Genomic DNA, 22,439 nt, shown 5'->3' with positions numbered 1-22,439 from the left:
AGTGACACCCAAGTTGGGCGTGTTAAATCTTTTTTTTTATCAGAGGGAGTTTTGGTCTGCCTGGCATAGTCTCACGTTCAGCTCCTCTCCTGTAGAGAGACCAGTGCCTGGGCGCTAGCCCCGGTGGGTACAGTATTCATCTGCACTGCCACAAGGACCACACAAAGGGTCCGTACAGACCTCAGTGTGAGCATGGGTCCTGCAACAGTGACCTCGCCAGGGATCAGGGCGCCCCACGTGTGTGGAGCGGCCCCCGGTGACAGCCCAAAGACTGAGGCACACCCTGCGCCCTCACATAACCACAGTGTTACCACAGTGTTTCCACAGTCCCAGCACACAAGGCTCCCACACTCACAAGCACTCGGCTCCCTGTCAGTTCTCCCAGCCCTGCTCAGGCCTCTCCTCTCAGCTAAAGAACACCGGTACCAGGTGGTTGGGGAGAGAGGAACGTGCCTCTTTCGTCCCCTGTGTTGGCAGGTACACTGTCCCCCACCGGGCTCCACGCCGGACTCAGCCAGGCTCTTCCTGCAGCTTTCTCGCCAGTGGCTTGGGCTGCTGCAGTCTGGTCTCCCCTCACCTCCGAATCTGGTGCTGAGGCTCTCGGCTGCTATGGTCCTGAGTTGTGCACGTCCCCACGCTCCACCGGGCAGATGCTCGGTGTCCCTCTAATTTGGGTGGAGTTTCCAACGCAGTTTTCTTCCTGACTCTTCCCTGAGATTGCACTGTCTCTGCTTCCACTTTGTTTTTAAACTGCCTTCCCCTAGGCTAGAGCAGTAGGCTTACTCCCTATTCCACCGTCTTGGAACTGACTTTGTTTAGGTTGAAACCATCACTGAGAAATGGTTCATTCTGATGTGCCGGAGTGTCCCTGCACCTGCTCCCCAGGAAGCCAGACCCTGTGAATGTCCAGGATTCTGCCACACCAGGCCCTGAGGCTGCTCCCAGGCCAGCCCTGCCATAGCTCCCAGCCAGAGCAGGACCTGCAGATGCTGCTTCACGACACCACGGGCGTGGGTCTCCAGTGATGATCCAGGAACTCCAGGTTAACAGTAAATCCTTCTCCGGCATTTGTGTTGCTCATCTGCTTTAAGTAGGATTAGTCAAGCATTCATGTCTCTGAAGTTATTTCATCTCACGGGGCCAAGAAGCACTGACTTATCTTATTACTCATCATTATAATCAACGTGCGCACACACACACACTCACACTCTTCCATAGGCAATCTTCACAGTAAAGTAAGCGTTCTTGTCTCCTCCCTCACTTGGGTACCTCTTAGTCTTACTTCTTGGCATGACCTTAAGTGAGTTTTTCTGTTCTCTCGGCCTTAGATCTCCCTACTGCTTATGCCCTGAGAGTCAATACTACATCATTCTTTGAAATCTGTTTTTTTTTTTTTTTTTTTAATTCCAGGGAAGAAATGAGAAAAACCAAAGATCTCTAGAAAGAAAAAAGGGTTGAGTGGAACTTGTGCAGAAATTAATATTATTAACACAAAGTGCAGATTTTTTAAAGAAAGATATTTAGGTATTAATGTAGTCTTTGTTGAATATATTGGTTTGAAATACCTGGAATACTATTAAAGATTTAAGGGTTTACAGCTGAAATTCTGTCCTTAAATTGGGTTTAGGACATAGATTACAGGAAAGATCAACCAGTTCTAAGAAATTTGATCTATGTCTGTTGGTACTGTGTGTTTCTACAAAATGCATAGTTATCGTATGGTTGGCTTCTGTGCCTTGCCAATCCTGTTGTTCTTGGCTGGGGAAGTCGGGCATTGACAGGGACTGTGATTAGCTCAGGTAGTACTTAAAGACGATGTAGATACTGGTGGCTGGGAGAACCAAGTGTCGCCAGGCTGCTCATGCTGGCTGCCATTTCCCCTGACAATAACCATGACTCTCCCAGCCCATCATCCTGTGTTCTACTGGGCGCTGCCAGCAACCTCCGTAATCAGCCAGATTACACAGAGCTACAAGACTGTGTGTGACACCCTTGAACCCTACTGGTAGCAGTACTGGAAGTCCTGGAGTGTTCTGTGGGATCTCCCTCTCCTCCCCAGCCCTCTAGTCATCTCCGGGTTACAGCTCTTCCTCATTGCGTCTCTCCCTGCGGCTCGTCTTCTACTGTTCTGCCCACCATGGGAAGTTGAGTGAAGACACTTCCTTAGACAGTGGCCAGGGCCCTTTCTGTGTCTTCTCCCATGGTAGTGGCTTGGCTCTCTGGGTATTAGAATCAAGCAATGGGACGTTTATTCCTCCTAGTCCCCATGTGTCATGTTGATCAGAGAGCCAAGTTGTACTATCTAAGACTTGAGATTTAATGTGAAAGCTTCTTAGGCTCTTCCCTTCTGAGTTCCAAGTGCTGCTCTGAGCCGATAGCCCTGGCCTTGAAAATAGTTCATCTGTCTCAGTTCTGATATGGCCAAGACTGCCAGCATTGAGAACACAGCCACAGCTTGGTTCCACACTGACCTTATAATGAGTTAGAGAGGCAAATATTTAAATTCATTATAAATCCTTTAATTTGAAATTTAGTAGGTCATTTTGTTATGCTTATAAACTGAGTTTAGAAAGAGGCTGCAACATTAAACTGTCATATTTTAAGTGCATCCAGCTATTGTGATTCTAAATTCCTTTTTTCAACCAACTCCTTTAATAGACTTAAGAAAGGAAAAAATGGTTGTAATTTTAAAGAAGCATTCAATTATAAGTAAAAGGCATTTTTTTATCTGTTACCATAGTTACCAAGCAGCCTTCCTGTGGTTCTCAAGAAAATGGGACCCACCCCTCAGTAATTCTGAGAAGGGCTTTTGGGGAGGGGCAGGAGGACCCCCAGCCCAGGGGCAGGCAGCATCACTCAGAGCCCTCCACTAACTAGTGACTGCGATTGTCAGTGGGAATTTTCGTTTTAAATTAATGCCAGCCAAGGTACCTACCTGGGCATCAGCATCGTATTCAGAACGTGAGGATTGCCATGGTTTCATGGGGTGCTGCTATATTTGTGAAGGACTTTAACATTCTATTTAAATGAAGCAAATGTTAGCCACTTCCTATATTTTCAAGCATCAGGCGTATCTCAGAAGAATGAAATCCGGCAAGCAGGAGGCTAGATTTTAAAGTCTGGGAGTGTTGAAGTGGCAGCTGAGCTGGAAGGAGAATGCGTCTATCCCTGTATTTGTGCATTTGGTCTCACTCATTTAGGGCTGCATAGGGGTTAAATTTTATCCCAGATTTTGCTAGAAGATCTTTTTTTCTCGAGAGGCCAGCAGGCTGTTGGGTCTCCCTTGGTTACTGCAGGAGGGTTCCTGCTAGAGCCGACTCTGTGGAACTGAGGAGAACTGGATTGGAAGGGTTGGGGGAGGTTGGGTCCCAGGGTGGCAGGAGGTAGACACAGGAATGCTGCTGAGCGCCGAGGTGAGGCAAAGTCTAGAGATTGCTCTAGAACACCTCTGGGCCAGTTGGGCTCACGTCTCTGTCCCACATCAAGGGAAGGGGAGGTGAGGTGGGTGTGTCATTGCTTGTGGGAGGGGTCCTGGACACAAAGTCACGATGGTGCCCCCAGGCCACTTCTCACCCTCTCCCAGGTGCAGCTCATCTGCTCTTTGTGTCCACGGAAAAGCTGGTGCTTCCCCCATCCCCGCAGCAGGTCTCTGCCCTCGCACACCTACCCCAGTTCACACCCCGTCCCCTCCCATTGTCACACCCCCCATCCTTCTCTGTGATCACAAACCCCTTCGTGGCCTCTGGACCCTGTTCCGTGGTGGGATCTGTTCAGATCTAAGGAGAGTCCTAGGCCTTTTGACCAGAGTACTTGAAGTTCTATGAGAAGTACTTGTCACTAAAACACTTGGTAAACTTCATTAAGAACACTTAGCATTGTGTGAAGTCACCACCATTCAGAATGACGCAGCCCTGTGTCATCTTTGCTGGAACGGTCCGGGAGCTGAGATACAGTGGGCATTGTAGGTGCGGGAAGGCCCCCACAAGACCCTTCTCAGTTGGCCATGTGGAGCGCTGGGCATGCGCCAGCCCACGCCACCCCTGCCATCAAAGCCGTGTGCTGCCGGTGACATCCCGGAGGCGCATGTCTGGCACCTTGGGGACAGGCTTGGTGATTGTTCAAGGAGACAGGGAAGGTCTGGTGGGTCAGCTGGCGGCCAGGTCTGGCACCGCAGGGGCCCCTGTTCAGGCCCTGGGGCCAAGCACATCATTGCTCATTCTCTTTTCCAGTCCACACATGTGCAAGTGACCACCACCACGCTGCCATCCTCATTGTTAGGGACCTAGGGAGCCACAAGCCAAGTCCGCCCAACAGAAAGAGAAGCCCTTGTGACCTGTATGGAGTTCTAAAATGAGAATTCCTCTTGAAAAGCGATGGTACAGCCCACGCTCCCCAAACCGCTGTATCTTGCCCCGTAGAGAGTACGTGCTGTCCTGAGTCGCAGGCTCAGCAGCCCCTGGAGACCAATGCTTGTCAGTCCTCCAGGCCTGGTCTCCGCCGGGCACCCTTGTGTGCGCGTTGCCTGCTTGCCTCAGTGTCTCTGCTCACAGCGTTCTGCCTTCGGTTGTGAGTGTATCCTTGAGAATCACGAGTCCCTGTCTGGACTCTGGCAGGTACAGATCTTATCAGTTACGCCTGAAAAGTTTTGTCTTCTGATAATTAAAGAATCTCAACAGCTGGTAGCCGCTCAAACCCTCGCGATGGTGACATTCTTGGCGGCCTCTGTTTTCGGTTTCCATCCCGGCCGTGCCTCCTGCGGCATTTAAAGCTGCAGCCAGAGTTCCGTGGCCGTGAGACCCTGCTCGTGAGTCCAGTGGAGCCGATAAATCCTTTTGGCAAGCTGGGTGCTGAGTGGTCCCTGGGGCCTGCCTGCCCTCTCAGCACTGCTGCGGCTTAGCCTCCTGCTCACTCAGAGGTCACAGCAGTAGCCTAATGCTGTTGCCTGCCTACCACTTGAAAAAGCCGTCGTGAAACTGCCTTGCAGAATTAACTGGGGAGCAAGCACAGGTGCAGTGGCTGTCAGTCTACACCTGACGCGGCCCCTAAGCGTAGCGTCCCACGTAGGCCTGCAGAGGAGGGAGGTGAAGCGTGTGCAAAGCTTTGTTCATGGGAACCATTCTCTGGCCGGCCTGGCCCAGGATTTGTGAAGTTAAGTTGTTTAGTTGCATTACGCCGCAAAATGATCTCTGTCTGCTTTCAACCAAGGTGGACGTGGGAGTGGTGCGCTTCACCCCCTTGATACAGCCCAAGATAGAGCAGCCGTTCAAGCTGGTGGAGAAAGTCGTGCAGAACGCTTTCCAGTTCCGGAGGAAGTACTGCTATCGAGGGCTTGGGTAAGAACGCCTTCTCTTCTGCTCAGTAGCCATATTTATAAAATCCTCAGTCACTTTTTAAAAATGTGTCTATTTGAGAGGCAGGCAGAGCTCCCATGTGCTGGTTGGCTCCCCAGATGCCTGCAATGGCTAGGACCGAGCTGGGTTGAAACTGGGAACAAGGAGTTTCTCACGTGGGTGGCAGGGACCCAACTACTTGAGCCATTACCATTGCCTCCCGGGGTCTGCGTTGGCAGGAAACTAGAGATGCAAACTAAAGCCAGGGCCCAGTGAGGGATGCAGGCACGTTAAGTGGCACCTTAACCACTAGGCTAAACATCCAGCCCCTCCATCATGTTTAAAGAGTAAGAACTTTGATTTTCTGTGAACATTGCTCTTAGTTCAAACACTGTGATGAGCAGATCTGGAAGGAGGAAAGCCGTAATTTCACCTCAGATGCCATCTACAGATTAGGTCTTGTCTTTTTGTTTTGTTTTTGGTAATATTTATTTATTTGAGAGGGAGAGACAGAGGTCTTCCATCTGCTGGTTCACTCCCCAAATGGCCACAACGGCCAGAGCTGGGCTGATTGGAAGCCAGGAGCTTCTCCTGGGTCTCCCACATGGGTGCAGGGGCCCACGTACCTGGGCCATCCTCCACTGCTTTCCCAGGCGCATTAGCAGGGAGCTGTATCGGAAGTTGGAGCAGCTGATACTTGAACCAGCACTCATATGGAATGCCCGGCCCTTCAGGCGGAGGCTTAACCTATACACCACGGTGCCAGCCCCAGGTTAGGTCGCTTCTATCTAAATTCAACCTAAAACTTGTCCTTGCATAGCTAACATTGGCCAAGTCCTAACTTGGCATCAGCACTCAGAGGTGAGTTCTTACCAAGCTGTGTTAAGGACACACTTCAGAGCTGGGGAGCACACAGCCACGCGTGCATGTTCTCTGAGGAGCCACTCTGTCCATCATGCCCAGCACACCACGCGGGCACCATCAGGACAGCGGAGCACAGGGGCACCTCGGTGACACTGCAATCTGCACTGAGTCAGGACACGTTGAGTCATGCACAGCTGTAGCCGGGAAGTGTGTATTTCTTTTACAGTTTCCATCAATATTTGCCTCAGCTTCACAGATTCTCCTCATTTTTACATAACTCCACTTTAACTGTTTTTCTTGGTCAGGTGAAAAGCCCCTTCATTTATTTTTTCTTTTAAAGATTTTATTTATTTGAAAGTCAGCATTGGAGGTTGGGGGGGAGAGAGAGATTTTGATCTGCCCACTGGGCCACTCCTCAGGTGGCCACAGTGGCCAGGGCTGAGCCACACCGAAGTCAGAAGCTTCATCTGGGTCTCCCACGTGGGTGCAGGGGCCGAAGTACTTGTGCCATCTTCACAGCTTTCCCAGGCACAGCAGCAGGGACCTGGATCAGACGTGGAGCAGCCAGGACAAACTGGTGCTCATGTGGGATGCTGGTGTCGGGGGTGGCAGCTTTGCCTGCTTTGCCAGCGCCGGCGCCCCCTTGTGTTGTGTATGCCATTACTTGAGGTACTGGCGGGCGGCCACATCCCGAAGCCGTGGCTATCCACGGAGCCTGGCCTTGAGGACCTCAGCTTGCCTTTTGGTGACTGAGCGTGACTCAGAACTGTGTGGATAGTTCCGACCCGTGATGCACAAAAGGGACGTCCTACTTTTGGAAATCCTGGAATTGTCTGAGCCTAGAGCTGCCCCTGTGTTTCCAGGACAACCTCCCAGCGCAGTGACAGCCCAGTAATTTCAGGCGCGCAATGCCCGGTGGACAGGGTGGATACTGTGACCACTCTGGCCGGCCAGTACATGTCAGTCATTCTGCACTATGACTCCGCCCCAGTGTTAGCCATCATGGGACCCTCCCCCTCCTCGCCATGAACTGAAAGACCCGGGCCACCTCCCCTGAAAATGTGGAGCGCATCAGCGGTTGCTGAGAGGACCCGCAGCCTGTAAGGAAAACACTCCCTCCCTGGGCCACGACACCGGCCGAGCCCCAGGAGGTGAATCCGGTTTCCGAGGGTTGGGAGAAGAAAAGCAAATCTGGGCATAACGTTGCAATAACTTCACGCAGTCGGTTTTGAAACAGTTCGTTGGGTTAGGTGAAGTTTAAAATACACACTTGGAGTCAGTTTTAAAGATGCTTCAAAAATCTGTTCCTTTCCAGCTTTGCAAAAAATTCATTCTTGGGATAAAGAATAAATTCAAATGATAGAAAATCAGAACTTTCATATCATAGTACGGGGCCAATTTCAACTTACCTTGCTACAAGACTGCTCCTTCACAGCGTATCCACCAGGAAATGTTTTCCCACCGTGGAAATACCCTGAAGTGAGGTTGCACCTGCCCACCCTGGTGGCCTGCCTCCCTTGCCGGTGTCGTAGCCCAAGTTCTTCCACGTCAGTCCCCTGAAGCCCCTCCAGGTGTCACTCACCTGGGCAGCCTCAGGATCAGCAGAATTTGGGTGAAGCTCTGGTATTTTTCTCTTTCCCGCAGAATGCTATTCCCCGAAGCCCAGCGCTTGGAAAGCACGGAGAGGCTGCTCCACCTGGCCGACGTCGAGCCCACCCTCCGGCCCCGCCAGCTGTCCATCGCACATTTCAGGAGCCTCTGTGACATCTACAGACGCATGTGTGACAGCGACCCGCAGCTCTTTGCTTACAATTTCCGAGAAGAGCTCAGGCAAAGTAAACGCAAGTGTCACCAAGAGGAGGACCGTGGGGACAATGGGGACCTTAGCCATTGCTGTCCCCAGGATGTCCTCCACGTCTCCCCAGGACAGTCAAGAGACCAGTGAGCAGATGGCGTGTATTCTTTTACTGTACAGCTTGGTAGAGAAAATAAATATCAAATAAGATACAGTACAGGCTTTAATACATATATATATATATATATATATACACTGCATAGATAGGATGTGTTCGGTATAAACATGAAGTATTTGCACACTGCGCCCCTACACCACATCAGAATAACTTAGGTATTCTTTAAATAAAGCGGACACTGGCAGCCCGGAGAGAGAGAATGCCCAGAGGAGTCGAAAAAAATGTCCCTTTTAAAAGCTTTTAATCCAACCTCTCCAGCCTTAATTCCCCCCCCCCCCACATAAATTAGAATTATTAAGAATGCAATCTAATTTTAAGGATTCTAAGTCATTTTGATGCCTGCTCAAAAGAGATGTAAAGTAAGCAATTTACAGATTCCGATCAGTCTCATCTGGTTTCCCGAACCATAATAAATTAAAATAACTTAAGTCTTTACAGCTGTCTCACGGGAAACGCGTGCTGCACGAAGCCCAGTCGCGACCAGTCTAAGCGAGCAGCCTGCCCCGGCTCCGGCGGTGCTAGGATTTCCCGTGGCTCTCTGTCTGGTAGAAGCACTCCTCGCTCACCACCGACGTTAAGCTCTGGACGCTGAATTCCCGCTCCAGGACAGAGTTGAGGTCGAGGCTGGAGTTTTCCGATTGGCAGTCCAGGGACTGGTGGCGCGTCTGCGCCTTGGCCAGAGCGCCTCTGTCCCTCTTGGTGCTGTTGGCCTTCCGCTTAATGGGGCAGAAGTGGCCCCGGACCAGTTTGGGCTGCTGCTCGCCGCCCCCGGGCTGTGTCTCCGCCTCCTCCGAGATCCTCAGCCTCTGGAACTCAATCTCGATGTCCCTGGTAGGGCTGCCCCCTCTCGGAGGCGGGGGGCAGTCATCCTCGTCGCTCAGGATGTCGCTCTCTTTGACGAGACCATCCGAGAAGTCGGCCAGGCCCTTCCCGGGCGAGCCGCCCTTGGAGTCCTGCCTGCCGTCGGCCGCGGGGCAGCCGCTGCTCTGCGTGGTGCTGCTGCTCAGGCTGCCCTCGTCCGAGTCGAGCGAGTGGCCCTTGCCTGTCTCCCCGGGCCACTCGCTGCTGGAGGAGTTCTTGAGGACTCGCAGGGACCTGGAGGAGGCTGCAGGGAGAAAACGCGTGGCCCTTAGAAGGCAGACCCAGCTCCACAAGTGGGGTCCGCACCTCGCGGGATCTGAGTTCACATCCTGCTCGCCCTGCCTCGTGTTCTACCGCGTAACGGGAGTGACCGCGACCCTGGCAGGGAAGCCGACACGTGCAGGCGCTGCGGGCACGGCTAGACCTTACTCGGGCCTCTCTGGAAGTGTAAGCTGCGGGATTCAGCCCCTTGGATTACCAGAGCAAGCCGTCCTGAGGGCAGGGTTCTTGTGCTGCCGGTGGGTACAGAGGCGTTAACTGTGTGTACACCTGGGTTCCCTTCTCTCACTAGCGTTCTCTCGTTGATAACCTGCACTGAGCTTATCACCCTGTTTATTTCCTAACTGCTCACCTCAAAGGAAGTTGCTCTTTCTCCCCTGCGTGCACTGTCTGCTGGAATATCCAGCCTTCAGGGATCTCGCAGGATGGATATGCATGTCATCACTTGGGGATGTGTGTGTGAGGCTGAAGGGCAACGTTTCTACACAAAACAGTGTACCATTTTGATGGCCATAGCTTATTTTAACGATAGAAAATAGTAAATCTGAAGAGGAAAAAACTGACCCAAAAAAGAAAAGAGAAGTTGCAGATTCTCTAAGACTAAACGCAAGAACAAAGGTGATAACCAGATAGAACGTTCTGGAAAGTGAAGCTGAGATTTTGGGGAGGAGGAGAACGCGTGATGCAGCGTGTGGACCTGCGGACTTCTGCCTCGGCAGGAATGGGGCACTGGATTCTGATCACTGAGATCCACGAGGATGGAGCCAGGTGCCTGGACTCGGGCACAGCAGCGGCGGAAGCACGATGGGACTGGGGGCCGTGTCCCGGGGGGAGGTGCTCGTGTTGCCTAATATCTCGTAATCTGCTTGTCTACAGGCACGCAGCACGTTTAGCTCCTGAAAGGACTCAAGCCCCCCCACCCCACCCCGGGAGAGCGACAGCTGTCCCAGGAAGGTCACGGCACGTTTCTGATCAGCAGGTTCACCGGGCTTCCTGGGAGAGTTGCCATGCCACCAAGGGCCTCACCTAATCGGGCTGAGACGGGAACTCGGTTCTTGAGCGGCACCGGTCGGTCCTTGCTCGCCCTCTCCTGCGGCGGCTCGCACTTCATGTGGCGCCGGAAGTTCTCCCTCAGGATGGAGCGGATCACCTTCACCATGCTGGCTTTGCTCTCGCTGTCACTGTGGGGAGAGCACACGGCCGTCAGCGCTGGCGTCCCGTGCTGCCCTGGCCTGGGCCTGGGCCTGGGCCTGGGGGAGCCTCCTTGCCTCGCTCACAGAGGCACACAGGACCTCGCTGTTAGCATCCAAGGGGACTTCAAAGAGTTCGTAGAAAATGGAATTAAAAGACATTTTGGTTCAGAAAAAACATCTTGAAATCCATGCACGTACAGGAAATTCATTATGAAAATGCCTGAATTTCAAAACAAATTTTGCACGAACGTCTCTGAATCCCATTTTCCGTGAACTTGGTTGCCGCTCCTGTGTATGTATGTAGTTCAGCATGTCCTGCACTGGAGTTTCGGCTGCCTTTGGGGCGGGGCTGACCCGACATTACCAGACTCCAGGAGGGCGCCCACCCTGGCCTGCGGTGTTTGGGCCTCGGAAGTACCTGCAGCACAGCTGAAAGATGGTTTCCGGCCGTCCCTCTATTTCTGACTTGGTGTGGATCAGCTCCCAGATGGAATTGTTTTCTGTCCCTGCGTGAAGGGAAACGGAAACAAGCGTCTATGGCGTTGGCGGAGATGCTGTGGTTAAGAATACCCGTGAAGTCTACCAAGCCACGCATTCCCAACCCCGACTGCCACCGTGGTCTGCGGCCCCTCCGCCGCGTGATTTTCACCAGGAGCTGCAGAGTGACGGCCGCCTGGGCCACTCCCACAGGCTGGCCCAGGTGCTGTCCTGTTCTGGAAACATCGGGCAGAAGTTAAACCGGGGCCCAGAGCATCACCGCCTGCCTCGACCCCTCGGCCCGGTCCCCGAAACCTGAGTGTCCTGCAAGGATCGCTGGACATTTTACAGCATCAAAAACTTTGTATCACTTGCAGTAGCACCTAATCTTCAAGAACTTTCTGGTATATCTAAATTTTCAAGAATTTTAATTTCTGGAGCTTTGTTTCTTTAACAGTCTTTAGGACAGCAAGGGTATTAGCCAGAAAGGAAAATGGTGGAAAACTACTGGTAGTAAAGACCAGGAAACCACGAAGGGAGGCACCTGGGGGCTTCAGTTTCTCCCAGAACCGGTAAGGAGAGGCAGGCCCTCCACTGCCTCCCTTCCCTTGTCTGCAAGGTGAGCACCACCGCAGGTCCCACCCACAGCCCTTTCCTCCTCCTCACTCCCCAGCATCAACTGCACCGAGTGCTTACCTGCCGGGTTCCCCAGTCTGACTTGGAGCGCGGAAATCGGGATCAACCAGCGGAACTTGAACGGGTCCAAGTCAGCAGAGCTGTGTGCAGGCCGGGAGTTGGAGGGCTGCAAGGGGAACACCCACGAGGAGCAGCGTCAGAGGATGTTCTCGCCCAGGGCGGACACATGCAGTCGCCAGGAGGCTCCCGGGGTCTATGCACGGGGCTCCGGGCACAGCGCCCTCACAGGTGGAGGGTGTGGGGACAAGACGAGCCAGCCAGCCAGCCTCCCCATCCCCACGTCCCATCTGCATGGCCAGCGGTAGTGACTGCCCACAGGTTCACATGGTGTTTTGGGGGGCGGGGGGCAGCAAGGGTTAGTCAAGGTTAAAGGCATCTTGGAACAAACCCCAGTTAACACAGACTTCTGTGTGCATCGAACAAAACATGGGCCATTGCAGAGAGAAGCAGACTGCGTGCGTAGCCATGTTTACAGCTAAAGTAACATGCCCAGAAACACCAACGACTGAACTAGCTCAGGTCCCCCAGGGCCCCGGCAGGATTGGCGGCTCCACGTCAAGGGAGCCCAGAGTCACGGAAAGGAAGCTTGAAATAATTCTTGTCTTACCAACTTCTTTTTCAGTTTGCAGTTTTCTTTATAAACCAGTATGACAGCTCTCTTAAAAACTAAAGAAAGGAAAAGAAAAGTCTGTATTTTATACAAACTCTGGCAAAGTGAACCCAGGGCTGAATGTCTCATTAGAACAAAGCTCTTCCCATGTACGAATCTAAGCCCCCACAATGCCCCACCTGAGTGAATGAAAGGCCCCTCCCTCCGTTCCTACCACGACCTGCCGCAGCACCTGCTGATTTAAAAGCTACTCTCTGAAGTCATTCTTGGCACTTTCCTTCTTTTTGCTTTATTGAAAAGCTGAGGACGGTGTTCACCTGGGTGATAACACTTGCTCTGCCAGCCCTCAGTGCAAATCAGGAGACTTTGAAATCCGGCAAACCATTAAGTTAGCTGATTTCAAAATAGCCTCGGGAGATCTGTTCCTGCAACGCCAGGCCCAGCCCAGCCGCAGATGGCAGAAGGAGATAATGAACATGGGGAGTGATGGGGCTTTCAGTAGTCAGGGGCGGGCTCTGCGCCAGTCTTCCAACTCCCTCTGGAAACCGGGGGTTACTGAAGTTCATTACGGCCACGCTCTTTTACGTTTACCTTCTCTGGGATGGATACTGACCAAACACCGTGAGCTCCAGGTCCTTTCTCGCTTTTCCGAGCGACAGAAACGGGTTCAGCCAGGCCACCGTAGAGTGCATCAGAAGTTCCCCCATCGAGAGCTCTGTTACCTGCAAGTTAGGCAGGAAGTCAAGAGCAGGCTGCTTCCCGGGGCAGACAGGTGCTTCAGGAAGCTCATGGAAAATGGAAGGCAAAGGCAGGTTTATTTTCATGCCAACAAATTCTGAGAGCCATGCAGTGCTGGGCTCTCCAACACATTCGTGGGAAATACGTGTCATGAAAACAATTATACATAGGTTGCAAAACTTTTTTACACCAAAATAAACTTCCCTTTTAATTCCATTCCCTACCTACTCTTTGCAGTAAGCTCATATGTGGTCATTGCCAAAATGAAAGCACATTCCGTGTGATCGGTAACATAAGCAAGGCATGTTGCTCGTTGCACATGTATGTAGGCGAGGCACACACATGTTGGTAAGGCACATGCATGTAGGCGAGGCATGCCGGGGAGCTGCTCCACTTCTCTAATGTGCCCTCTCCCCAGTGGCCTCATTCATGCAAAGGACCCTTAACGAAAGCTCACCACGGGCTCTAACGGGTGTGCGCATAGGACAGTGCCCACAGGGAGACCATCAGAATAAAAAACAAGCTCCGGGCCGGCGCCGCGGCTCAATAGGCTAATCCTCCGCCTAGCGGCGCCAGCACACCGGGTTCTAGTCCAGGTCGGGGCGCCAGATTCTGTCCCGGTTGCCCCTCTTCCAGCCAGCTCTCTGCTGTGGCCCGGGAAGGCAGTGGAGGATGGCCCAAGTGCTTGGGCCCTGCACCCCATGGGAGACCAGGAGAAGCACCTGGCTCCTGGCTTCAGCTCACCGCCGTGCGCCAGCCACAGTGGCCATTGGAGGGTGAACCAACAGCAAAGGAAGACCTTTCTCTCACTGTCCACTCTGCCTGTCAAATATATATATATATATATATATCAAGCTCCGGCTCTTTGTTGTTTTTGGCATTTTCTACTTAGACAATGTTGCTTCTTATAGGCTCAAAAAAAAAAAAAAAGTGGCTTCTTGTTCTGGCCACATTGTTTAAAGATCTATTTCTTTGAAAGCCAGAGTGACAAAGATAGACCTTCCATCTGCTGGTTCACTCCCCAAATAGCCACACCAGCCAGGGCTGGGCCAGGCTAAAGCAAGGAACCAGGAGATTCATCTGGGTCTCCCACATGGTGCAGGAGCCCCAGCACTTGAGCCACGTTCTTCTGCTTTCCAGGCGCATTAGCAGGGACCTGGCTCAGAAGAGGAGCAGCTGGGACTTGAACTGGTGCCTATATGGGATGCCAGCATCGCAGGTGGCGGCTTAACCCGTTGTGCCATAATGCTGGCCTCTTGGTTGTAGACTTTAAAAGCATAAAATTCTACATTTAGCCATCAAGAGAGACTGTCAAGCTGCGCCCAGTGCTTACTTAGAAGTAAGCACGGAGTCACCAGCACTTGATGCCACAGCAGGAGAACGGGCAGGCATGTAGCCTCGTGGGTCAGCCACCAGCTGCCACTCTGGAGTGCCCAGGTTCAGTGCCCGGCCCTAGCTCCTGACCCCAGCTTCCTGCTACCGCAGACCCAGGGAGACTTGAGTAACTGGGCTCCTGCCATCGACATGGCAGGCCAGGATTGCATTCCTGACAGTCCCAGCCCCTGTGGGCATTTGGGAGTGAATCAGCAGACAGAAGCTCTTTCTCCCAAATGCATACATTTTTTTAAAAAAATTTTCAGACTTTTACATCGCTTTATCTAAATTGGTCTGATTCACTGTACTCAGGTTTGCTGGCATCAAGAAGAGAACTCGGGGCATTTTCTCCTCCTTCTAAGCTGGTGGCGTGGTCTGGGAGGACCCCCAGGCCCCAGGACCCCCGCGCCTCACACACCTCCTTCTCCGGGCCGCTCTGCTCGGCCACGAGCTGGTCGAACACGGCGCCGTAGTCCTCGTAGATCTTCTGCATCTCGTTGATGTGGCTGGCTACCTTCTCCATTGCCTTCAGTGCCTCTGCAAGCCGGGAACCCGCCGTTAGCTCCCAGTTTGTTTCCAGTCCCACCCGACAGCCACCGAGAGCTCAGGACTCGAGACCCCTTCTGCCGGATGGCGGTGTCCCTCACCACAGCACGCTGTCATTGCTGACTGCGCCGGCGAGGAGTCGGGTCGCCTCCCCCGGAAAAGTCTCTCTCAAGTGAAGTGGACGAAGGGCAGAAGCTCGCACTGACTCGGCCCTGTCTGCCTGGCCTGCAGCATCTCATCCCACACTGACCCATTCCATGAGGAGACCACAGAGGGGCAGACTGGGTGGCCAGCGTTCCGGAGAGGACAAGGAGCAAAGCCAGAACCCCACCCAAGAATGGGCAGCCTGGGCATCTCCCCTTGAGCCTCGCCGTCCCCCGGGACCCTTAGTGTGCGATGCTCCAGGCTTCGCCCTCTGAGAACCCCTCACTGCCAGGGCAGCTGTGTGCACTCCACCTGCTGACCCTCTATGTCTGTGAAGGCAGACGATGGACCGGTGATTTTGTCAAAGTCAAAAAGCAGAACATCAGGTCACTACCAAATTCAGTATTTAAAAAAAAAAAATTATCCCAATTCAGGACTTTAGCTCAACCAAGAGGGAGGTTTGGAAGGAAGTTTTTTAAAGGAACCCTTTTACCCATCATCGCAATGCAAAATGAATTCACCACTGGTACTAGAATACTAATCCTGGTTGGCATCATTGGTAGAACATAAGTTACATATTAAAAAAAAATCTTTTGTGTTGCCTATGATATCAAAATGTTTGTCTTGGGAAAAGGGCCAGTTTGATTTACACACTCCCCATGCAACCTTTCTTAAGCCTGTGTCCCTCCCCAGGAGTTCTAGCACACGTGGCTTAACTGGACCCAGTTTCAACATGTGGAGAGCAGATCGCTCAGCTCTCTCTAAAGTATGCTTCATTTCCTATGAAACCGCAGGGCCTTGGGCTTTGTCATATCAAACCTGGGGCCGGTTGTTTCCAAGGTTACAAATACCAGCACATCAACTTTAAAACCCAGTGGAGGTGGGGAGGGAGGGGTTGGCGCTTGCTTTCAGAGCCGGCTATGCTCAGAGATGTCCACAAGGTGGCGCCTCACCCAACATCTCGGCTCACCAGGGCTAGGATAAGCCGCCCGATTTCCATCCAGAAGCACTGCCAGGTGAGCCTGAGAACTCAGGTGAGCTTCCGGTGCCTTCCTTTAAAACAGGAAGATGGGGGCGCCGCTCCAGATTGGGGCTACTACAACGAGACCGTTTCTGTGCTGACTCTAAGGGTGGCCACGGCGGTCCTCGCACAAGGACAGCTGTATGCAGACCGGCACTGGGGGAGACCTCTCACCTGTCAGGTGGTAGTGCTCCTCGCTCTCGTGGTCCGTCAGGGACACGAGCTCCTTGAGCAGCAGCGGGTACTTGAGCACTCTCTGCACTGGCTTGATGAGGTAGGACTCCAGCGTGGACGCGTGCTGCTTGGTGGGGTTCCGGGCGTCCAGGAAAGCCTTGAAGGCCTTGTCGGTTTTAGCTGCAAGCAGTGGACAGACAGAGGGTGCTTAGAGGAGCACTGCGGGGGGGAGTTGAGCTCTGCTCGGTTGATCCTGGGATGGCGTTCTAGACCGTCCAGTTCTAGACTCCTAACGCGGGTCCTGCAGCATGGGTCCCGGAAGCCACAGGAGGGCCCAGTTGCACGGAGGGCTGTGAGCTCCCGAGCACCCCCAGGGGTGGTGCTGGCACAGGTGGCCAGAGGTGAATTCCAGATTCACAAAGCCACAAAAGCAGGGTTATAAAACAAACAGCACTTCTCCTACTGGCCTGCTGTTCATTCTAATAAGAGCTATTTGAAAAGCAGTGTCTGTTTTCCTTTAATTTTTTTTTAATTCTTTTTTTTTTCCGTTTTTGTTTGTTTGTTTGTTTTTACAGGCAGAGTGGATAGTGAGAGAGAGAAACAGAGAGAAAGGTCTTCCTTTTTGCCGTTGGTTCACCCTCCAATGGCCGCTGCGGCCGGCGCATCACGCTGATCTGAAGCCAGGAGCCAGGTGCTTCTCCTGATCTCCCATGCGGGTGCAGGGCCCAAGCACTTGGGCCATCCTCCACTGCCTTCCCGGGCCATAGCAGAGAGCTGGCCTGGAAGAGGGGCAACCGGGACAGAATCCGGCGCCCCGACTGGGACTAGAACCCGGTGTGCCGGCGCGGCAAGGCGGAGGATTAGCCTGTTAAGCCACGGCGCCGGCCTTCCTTTAATTTTTTAAGAACTAGAATTAGACGAGAGACAGAGAGGTCTTCCATTCACTGCTTCACTCCCCAAATGGCCGCAACAACCGGGGCTGGGCCAGGTCGAAGCCAGGATCCCGGAGCTGCTTCCAGGTCTCCCACACAGGTGCAGAGCTAAAGATTCAGGCCATCTTCCGCTGCTTTCCCAGGGACATCAGCAGGGCGCTGGATCAGAAGTGGAGCAGCCAGGACTCCAAGCAGCGACCATAAGAGATGGCAGTGCTGCAGACTGTGGCTTTAACCCGCTGAGCCACAGCGCCGGCCCCTGCCTTCCTTTAAAGTAAGTCGAGGGGCATTGTGACTAGAGGCCAGTTGGGACACCCACGTGCTGTATTGGGGTGTCTGGGTCCAAGTCCCAGTTCCACTCCAGGTCCCAGCTTTCTGCTAATAACACAGACCCTGGGCTCAGAGACTCGGGTCCCTGCCACCCACGAGACCCACGTGAGACACCAATTCAGTTCCAGGCTCCTGGCTTCAACCTGGCCCAGCACCAGCTGTGGCAGGCATTTGTGGAGTGAGCCAGCAGGTGGGAGACCTCGGTGTGTCTGTCTCTACCTTTCAAATAGAGAACTTTTGGAACAAGAAGAGAGGAGCTGTGGGGAAAGTCCCCTTAAATCAGTAAGTCGAGAAGTGTTGGAGCTTGTAGCCGCACTCCAGAGCTCCAGCAGACTGAAGCTTCTCCAGTCAGAGCCGCAGGCCTTCCCACCAGGACCGGCCACTGGGACCCCCTTTGGCCTTGAGCTCTGTTGAGTGTGCACGTGCCGTGAAGGCTATGCATGGGAATCCAGGTGCCTTAGTGTGAGCACCAGTGGCTACACCAGGCGCCACCTTGGACTCCACCATGAGCATTGGTTAACCAGCCATGTAGACTCTGTCATGCAGCCAGTGTGCGTGAAGGTTTATTCTCAGCTGAGGGACCGGTGACCAGGACAGAATGTGCAGCACCTGGGATGCGACTGGCAGCCCGTGCAGAAGGCGAGGTGGCTTCCCCTTGATGGCTGGGGGAGTGGATTGGCAATGAGAGGGCGTCCGTGGAGGAAACACAGGGGGCCAGGTCTCTGCTGGAAGCAACTCAGGACGATGCACTGGGCTGGGCCTTGTGAACCTGAAGTACCCCAAGACGCCAGTCTTTAAACCTAGGGTTTTTCTTCCGGGATACTAAGTCCCAGATTTAAAGTAAATGGCAAAGGTGCCCCAGTGGACACTGCCCATAACACGGCTCCGTGGTGGTGCAGAGGGAAGACAACATGAAAGAAGAACGGGAGCCCTTCCCAGTTCCACAAAGGGCGCTTTCGTTAGCAGAGTCTATGGAAGTTAGTTCTCTGGAAGCAGGGTGGCTGCTTGGGCTTCAGAGGTTAGCAGGAGAAGCACACACAGTGTGCATTGCTCTGTCCCCATCCCCGGCTTACGGCTGCAGGGTTTACAGAAAGGAGTGTGGCAGGAAAAGAATCCAATGTCATCTAGCAACAAAGAAACACAGGGCCAAGCAGCGACTCCACTGTCAGGCACACCTGCTCACTGCTGCCAATAAATTGAATATGCAAAAACCTGCCCTGTAACTTCAAGGTCAAGAATGCAGCACGATCCATTAAAATGGCACTTAACTTACTTGCTAAATGCAGTGTTAGCCTTTTTTCAACCGCTAATGAAAACGGCTCTAAAAGGTAGCGAGCGACTCACCTCGTTCTAGAACCTTCTGCACTTTAATATGGTTAGCACAGAATCCGCTGTAGAGTTTGAAGTGGTCCGCATAATAGAGGAAGGAGCCGCCGAGGGAGAACAGTAACTTCTAGAAATGGAGGGAAGAAAGTGAAATCAGACGCAGGCTGGCATTGCAGACACCACAGCATGCTCCTTCAGCAAAGTGGCGTGCTGAGCTGGTGTGTGGCCCACAACCAGGCCGGCCCCACGAAAACAGAGCTGCCAGACTGCTCGCTGCCACGTATGTGTGGTGGGGGGAACGCAGCCGCCTCTGCCACTGGCCGGGCCAAGCAGCGCCGTGGAAGTGTGAAATGCACTTGACCTCGAGGGAGAATGCCGTGCCATTCCCACTGAGCTTTGCGGCAAGCCCGAGCCTCAAATACGTGCCCTGAACTGCGAAGGGGTCTCCAGGATGTCGAAGTCAGAAGAGGCTGAAATTCCGTCTTCCAGGGTCTCCAGAAAGACCTTCTGAAACTCCAGCATTTCCGGCAGACTTCCGAAAAGGGACTCCATCTACACGAAGAGCGGGAGTGGAAGAGGACGTCAGCCGTGAGGATGCCGCCACACCGACGCTCCGGCCCGCGGCGAAGCCCACGTCGCTCACCCAGAGGCAGGCAGAAGGCCCAGCGCAGCCACTGGGGCACAGACACAGCTCCAGCCCCTACAGCCCTCAGTTCTAAAGTCACTTTCAAATGGATGGGAAATCCCGTGGGGAACGGGGAGCCAGCAGGAAGGACCTAATCCCTGTGAGTGAACATTAAAATTTCACACTGAAAGGCACTTTGGGGCGAGCCTTAGCCACTGCGGAAAGAACATGGCCGCCCCGGTGCCTTAGCAACCACTGCGCTCCCAATGCCGGAGGCCTTGTCCGTGCTCTGGGAGAGGCCAGGCACGAGACTGGAGGCCCTTAGACCCTGGCTGTTCTTCGGGGGTCGCTGGAGGTGACGTCCCTGGAGCTCTGCCAGAGGGCTGCCGGACACCGACCCCGGGGCCACGGACAGAGGGAAGCCGGTCCTCACCTCGTCTTGGGTAAGAAAAGTCTCACTCTGAAGCGGCTCCAAGTACAACTCAAAGAGGCAGCTCAGATCCTGGAAGACAAGAGAAAGTCTCGCTAACACCCACGGCTCCCAGACGCCCACGGGATTCCAGCAGCGCCCGTGGCAGCTCCCAGCACTCCTGTTCAGAAGGATGAAGCCTTACTGAAATCCTTGACCCTCAAAGTGGCCGTTCCTGCTCACCACACTCAGAGGACTGTCGGCTGCTGCTTGCTTTCTTTCTTTTTCTTTCTTTTTTTTTTTTTTTTTTTTTGCCATTTAACAGGCAGAGTTAGACAGTGAGAGAGAGAGACAGAAAGGTCTTCCTTCCGTTGGTTCACCCCCCAAATGGCCGCTATGGCCGGCGCTGCGCCGATCCGAAGCCAGGAGCCAGGTGCTTCCTCCTGGTCTCCCATGCAGGTGCAGGGCCCAAGCCCATGGGCCATCCTCCACTGCCTTCCCAGGCCACAGCAGAGAGCTGGACTGGAAGAAGAGCAACCGAGACAGAATCTAGCGCCCCAACTGGGACTAGAACCCGGGGTGCCAGTGCCGCAGGCAGAGGATTAGCCTAGTGAGCCACAGCACTGGCCAGGCTGCCCCCTTCCATGTATTCCCTATAGCTCGGGCACCTGATCTGCTCAGTTACACAGCTCACTGCCAAGGAACAGGCTCTCTCTTGAGAGCACCACCGTAGGAGCACTCACTTCCTGAGCGGAAGCCCAGGCAGGTGTGGCCAGAGGTTCTGGCTTCCTCCACTCCCAGGAGCACAGCGACAGCTCCGGCCTGGAGCTGAGAGGGACCACACAAGACCGGGGGTGCTCGCTCCAACGCTGAGGCTGACACATTAGCAGCATTTCAAAGTCCCGTATCTCACGCAAGAAAGAAACCTCTGAGGATGTGCAGTCACACTGCTTCCAATGTCAACCGTCCATGGGTCTCCCCCAAACTGGGCTTCAGCGGGACAGACGGTGGAGCTCGACTGCACAAACCCCATTAGTAAAGGTTTCTGGTTTAATAAATTGCAGCCAAGACTAGGATATAATTTAGTGGCAGAGAAGGGTTTTCTTTCATGTTCCATTCTGCAGAATTGTGGGCACTCAAGCACTGTGGCCAAGTCCCCTACACTGAGATCCTTAACAAGGGGGAAATCGAAGGCCCACAGGGCAGGTGCTTGGCACACCCACTCCCCAGAGTGGAGTGCCTGGGTTTGCTTCCTGGCTCAGTCTAGCCCCCTGCTCACAGGCACCCTGGGAGGCAGCAGGTAAGGGCTCAAGTAGTTGAGTCCCTGCCATCCATGTGGGAGACCCAGAGTGAGTTCCAGCCTCAGCCATTGTGGGGGCATTGGGGGGCGGGGTGAACCAGAGGATGGAAGATCTCTCTTTGCCTTTCAAATAAATACATGCAAATAAAATTTTGCAAAGACCTAGACAGCTTTGTAAAGCCCAACGTGACCATGGAACCTTTAGGCATCCATTCTGAGAATAAAGCCAGGCCTGTCCTGCCCCCCCCTCCCTTACCAGAACCCTCAGTGGCCTGCCCAGGGCAAGGAGAGATGGGAAGTTACTGGATCGTATCCAGGGATGCACATGTTGAAAAACCTTGAGATCAGAGTAAAGAATAAGCAAACTCCATGTTCAGTGTCGGCAACAACAGTGAGGGGGGCCGTGAGTCAGAGGCCGCACCGGTGCTGGCTGTCTGCTCACACAGTGGCGGTGGGCAGGCCCCGGTCGCTGCTGCTCAGGCCGCCACCCTGCAGGCAGAGCAGGTCCCTGCCGAGCTGCCACTGGCAGACACTGCGGGGCTGGGACCCAGAGAGGCAGGGGCACGGGTCGGTGCCTCAACCAGGCATCCATCTCTACCCGTGCCAAAAGAATCTTGGGTAAGCACAAAGAATCACAAAAAGGGGGGTGCTGGCACCTGCAGTGCCGGCATCCCATCTGGGCACCAGTTCGAGTCCCGGTTGCTCCACTTCTGATCCAGCTCCCTGGTAACGCGCCTGGGAAGGCAGCGAAAGATGGCCTAAGTGCCTGGGCCCCTGTACCCATGTGGGGGAGCCGGATGAAGCTCCTGGCTTCGGATTAACCCATCTCTGGCTGTTGTGGCCATATGGGGAGTGTACCAGTGGATGGAAGATCAATCTCTCTGTCTTCCAAATAAATCATTAATAAATCACAAAGGGACTTAGGTGCTGCTCTCCCCTCTGCCCTTGACTTTGCTCGTGAGAACCCCAGGACCTCTGCAGGTGTCAGAGAAACCCCAGAGCCCTCGGCGCCACTCACAAAGGTCACTGTGGCTACACAGGGTTACTGTAAAGTGTACCCTGCAGTTCCCGGTGTCTCCTTCATTGGTGGATGCGGGACAAGACGTAACAGCAGGTGAGAGGAGACTGCGACTGCTCTAACGTCTTCATCCCCTAAGAGACCAAAACCTGGGGCTCTGAGGAGCTCACCTGGGCTGCTCGTGCTTCTGCCCCTGGAAAGTGCAGGGAGCAGCGGCCA

At 53.6% G+C, this 22,439-nt stretch overlaps 2 protein-coding genes across 6 annotated transcripts in view; one reads left to right on the top strand and one right to left on the bottom strand.

Moving 5' to 3' along the window:
• The window catches only part of TFB1M (transcription factor B1, mitochondrial), a 64,991-nt gene extending 56,764 nt beyond the window's left edge, over positions 1-8,227 (top strand). Inside the window, exons 6-7 of the mRNA XM_062186970.1 lie at positions 5,206-5,333; positions 7,839-8,227. Coding sequence (XP_062042954.1) covers positions 5,206-5,333; positions 7,839-8,139 — 429 coding nt within the window. The 3' untranslated portion in view covers positions 8,140-8,227. The remainder of the gene's footprint in view (positions 1-5,205; positions 5,334-7,838) is intronic.
• Positions 8,228-8,644: 417 nt separating this feature from the next.
• TIAM2 (TIAM Rac1 associated GEF 2) overlaps positions 8,645-22,439 on the bottom strand; it is a 258,811-nt gene continuing 245,016 nt past the window's right edge. For all 5 annotated transcript variants that reach the window (XM_062186961.1, XM_062186960.1, XM_062186964.1 and 2 more), the window contains 11 exons: positions 19,927-19,995; positions 19,295-19,420; positions 18,887-18,995; positions 16,281-16,460; positions 14,814-14,932; positions 12,897-13,005; positions 12,281-12,339; positions 11,674-11,779; positions 10,919-11,006; positions 10,334-10,488; positions 8,645-9,272 (listed from right to left, as the gene is read on the bottom strand). In XM_062186961.1, coding sequence (XP_062042945.1) covers positions 8,686-9,272; positions 10,334-10,488; positions 10,919-11,006; positions 11,674-11,779; positions 12,281-12,339; positions 12,897-13,005; positions 14,814-14,932; positions 16,281-16,460; positions 18,887-18,995; positions 19,295-19,420; positions 19,927-19,995 — 1,707 coding nt within the window. In that variant the 3' untranslated portion in view covers positions 8,645-8,685. The remainder of the gene's footprint in view (positions 9,273-10,333; positions 10,489-10,918; positions 11,007-11,673; positions 11,780-12,280; positions 12,340-12,896; positions 13,006-14,813; positions 14,933-16,280; positions 16,461-18,886; positions 18,996-19,294; positions 19,421-19,926; positions 19,996-22,439) is intronic.

Source organism: Lepus europaeus, chromosome 3, assembly GCF_033115175.1.
Source record: "Lepus europaeus isolate LE1 chromosome 3, mLepTim1.pri, whole genome shotgun sequence".
Taxonomy (NCBI): Eukaryota; Metazoa; Chordata; class Mammalia; order Lagomorpha; family Leporidae; genus Lepus; species Lepus europaeus.
The sequence above is the reverse complement of the archived record's forward strand: the minus strand, read 5'-3'. Positions and strand labels throughout refer to the sequence as shown.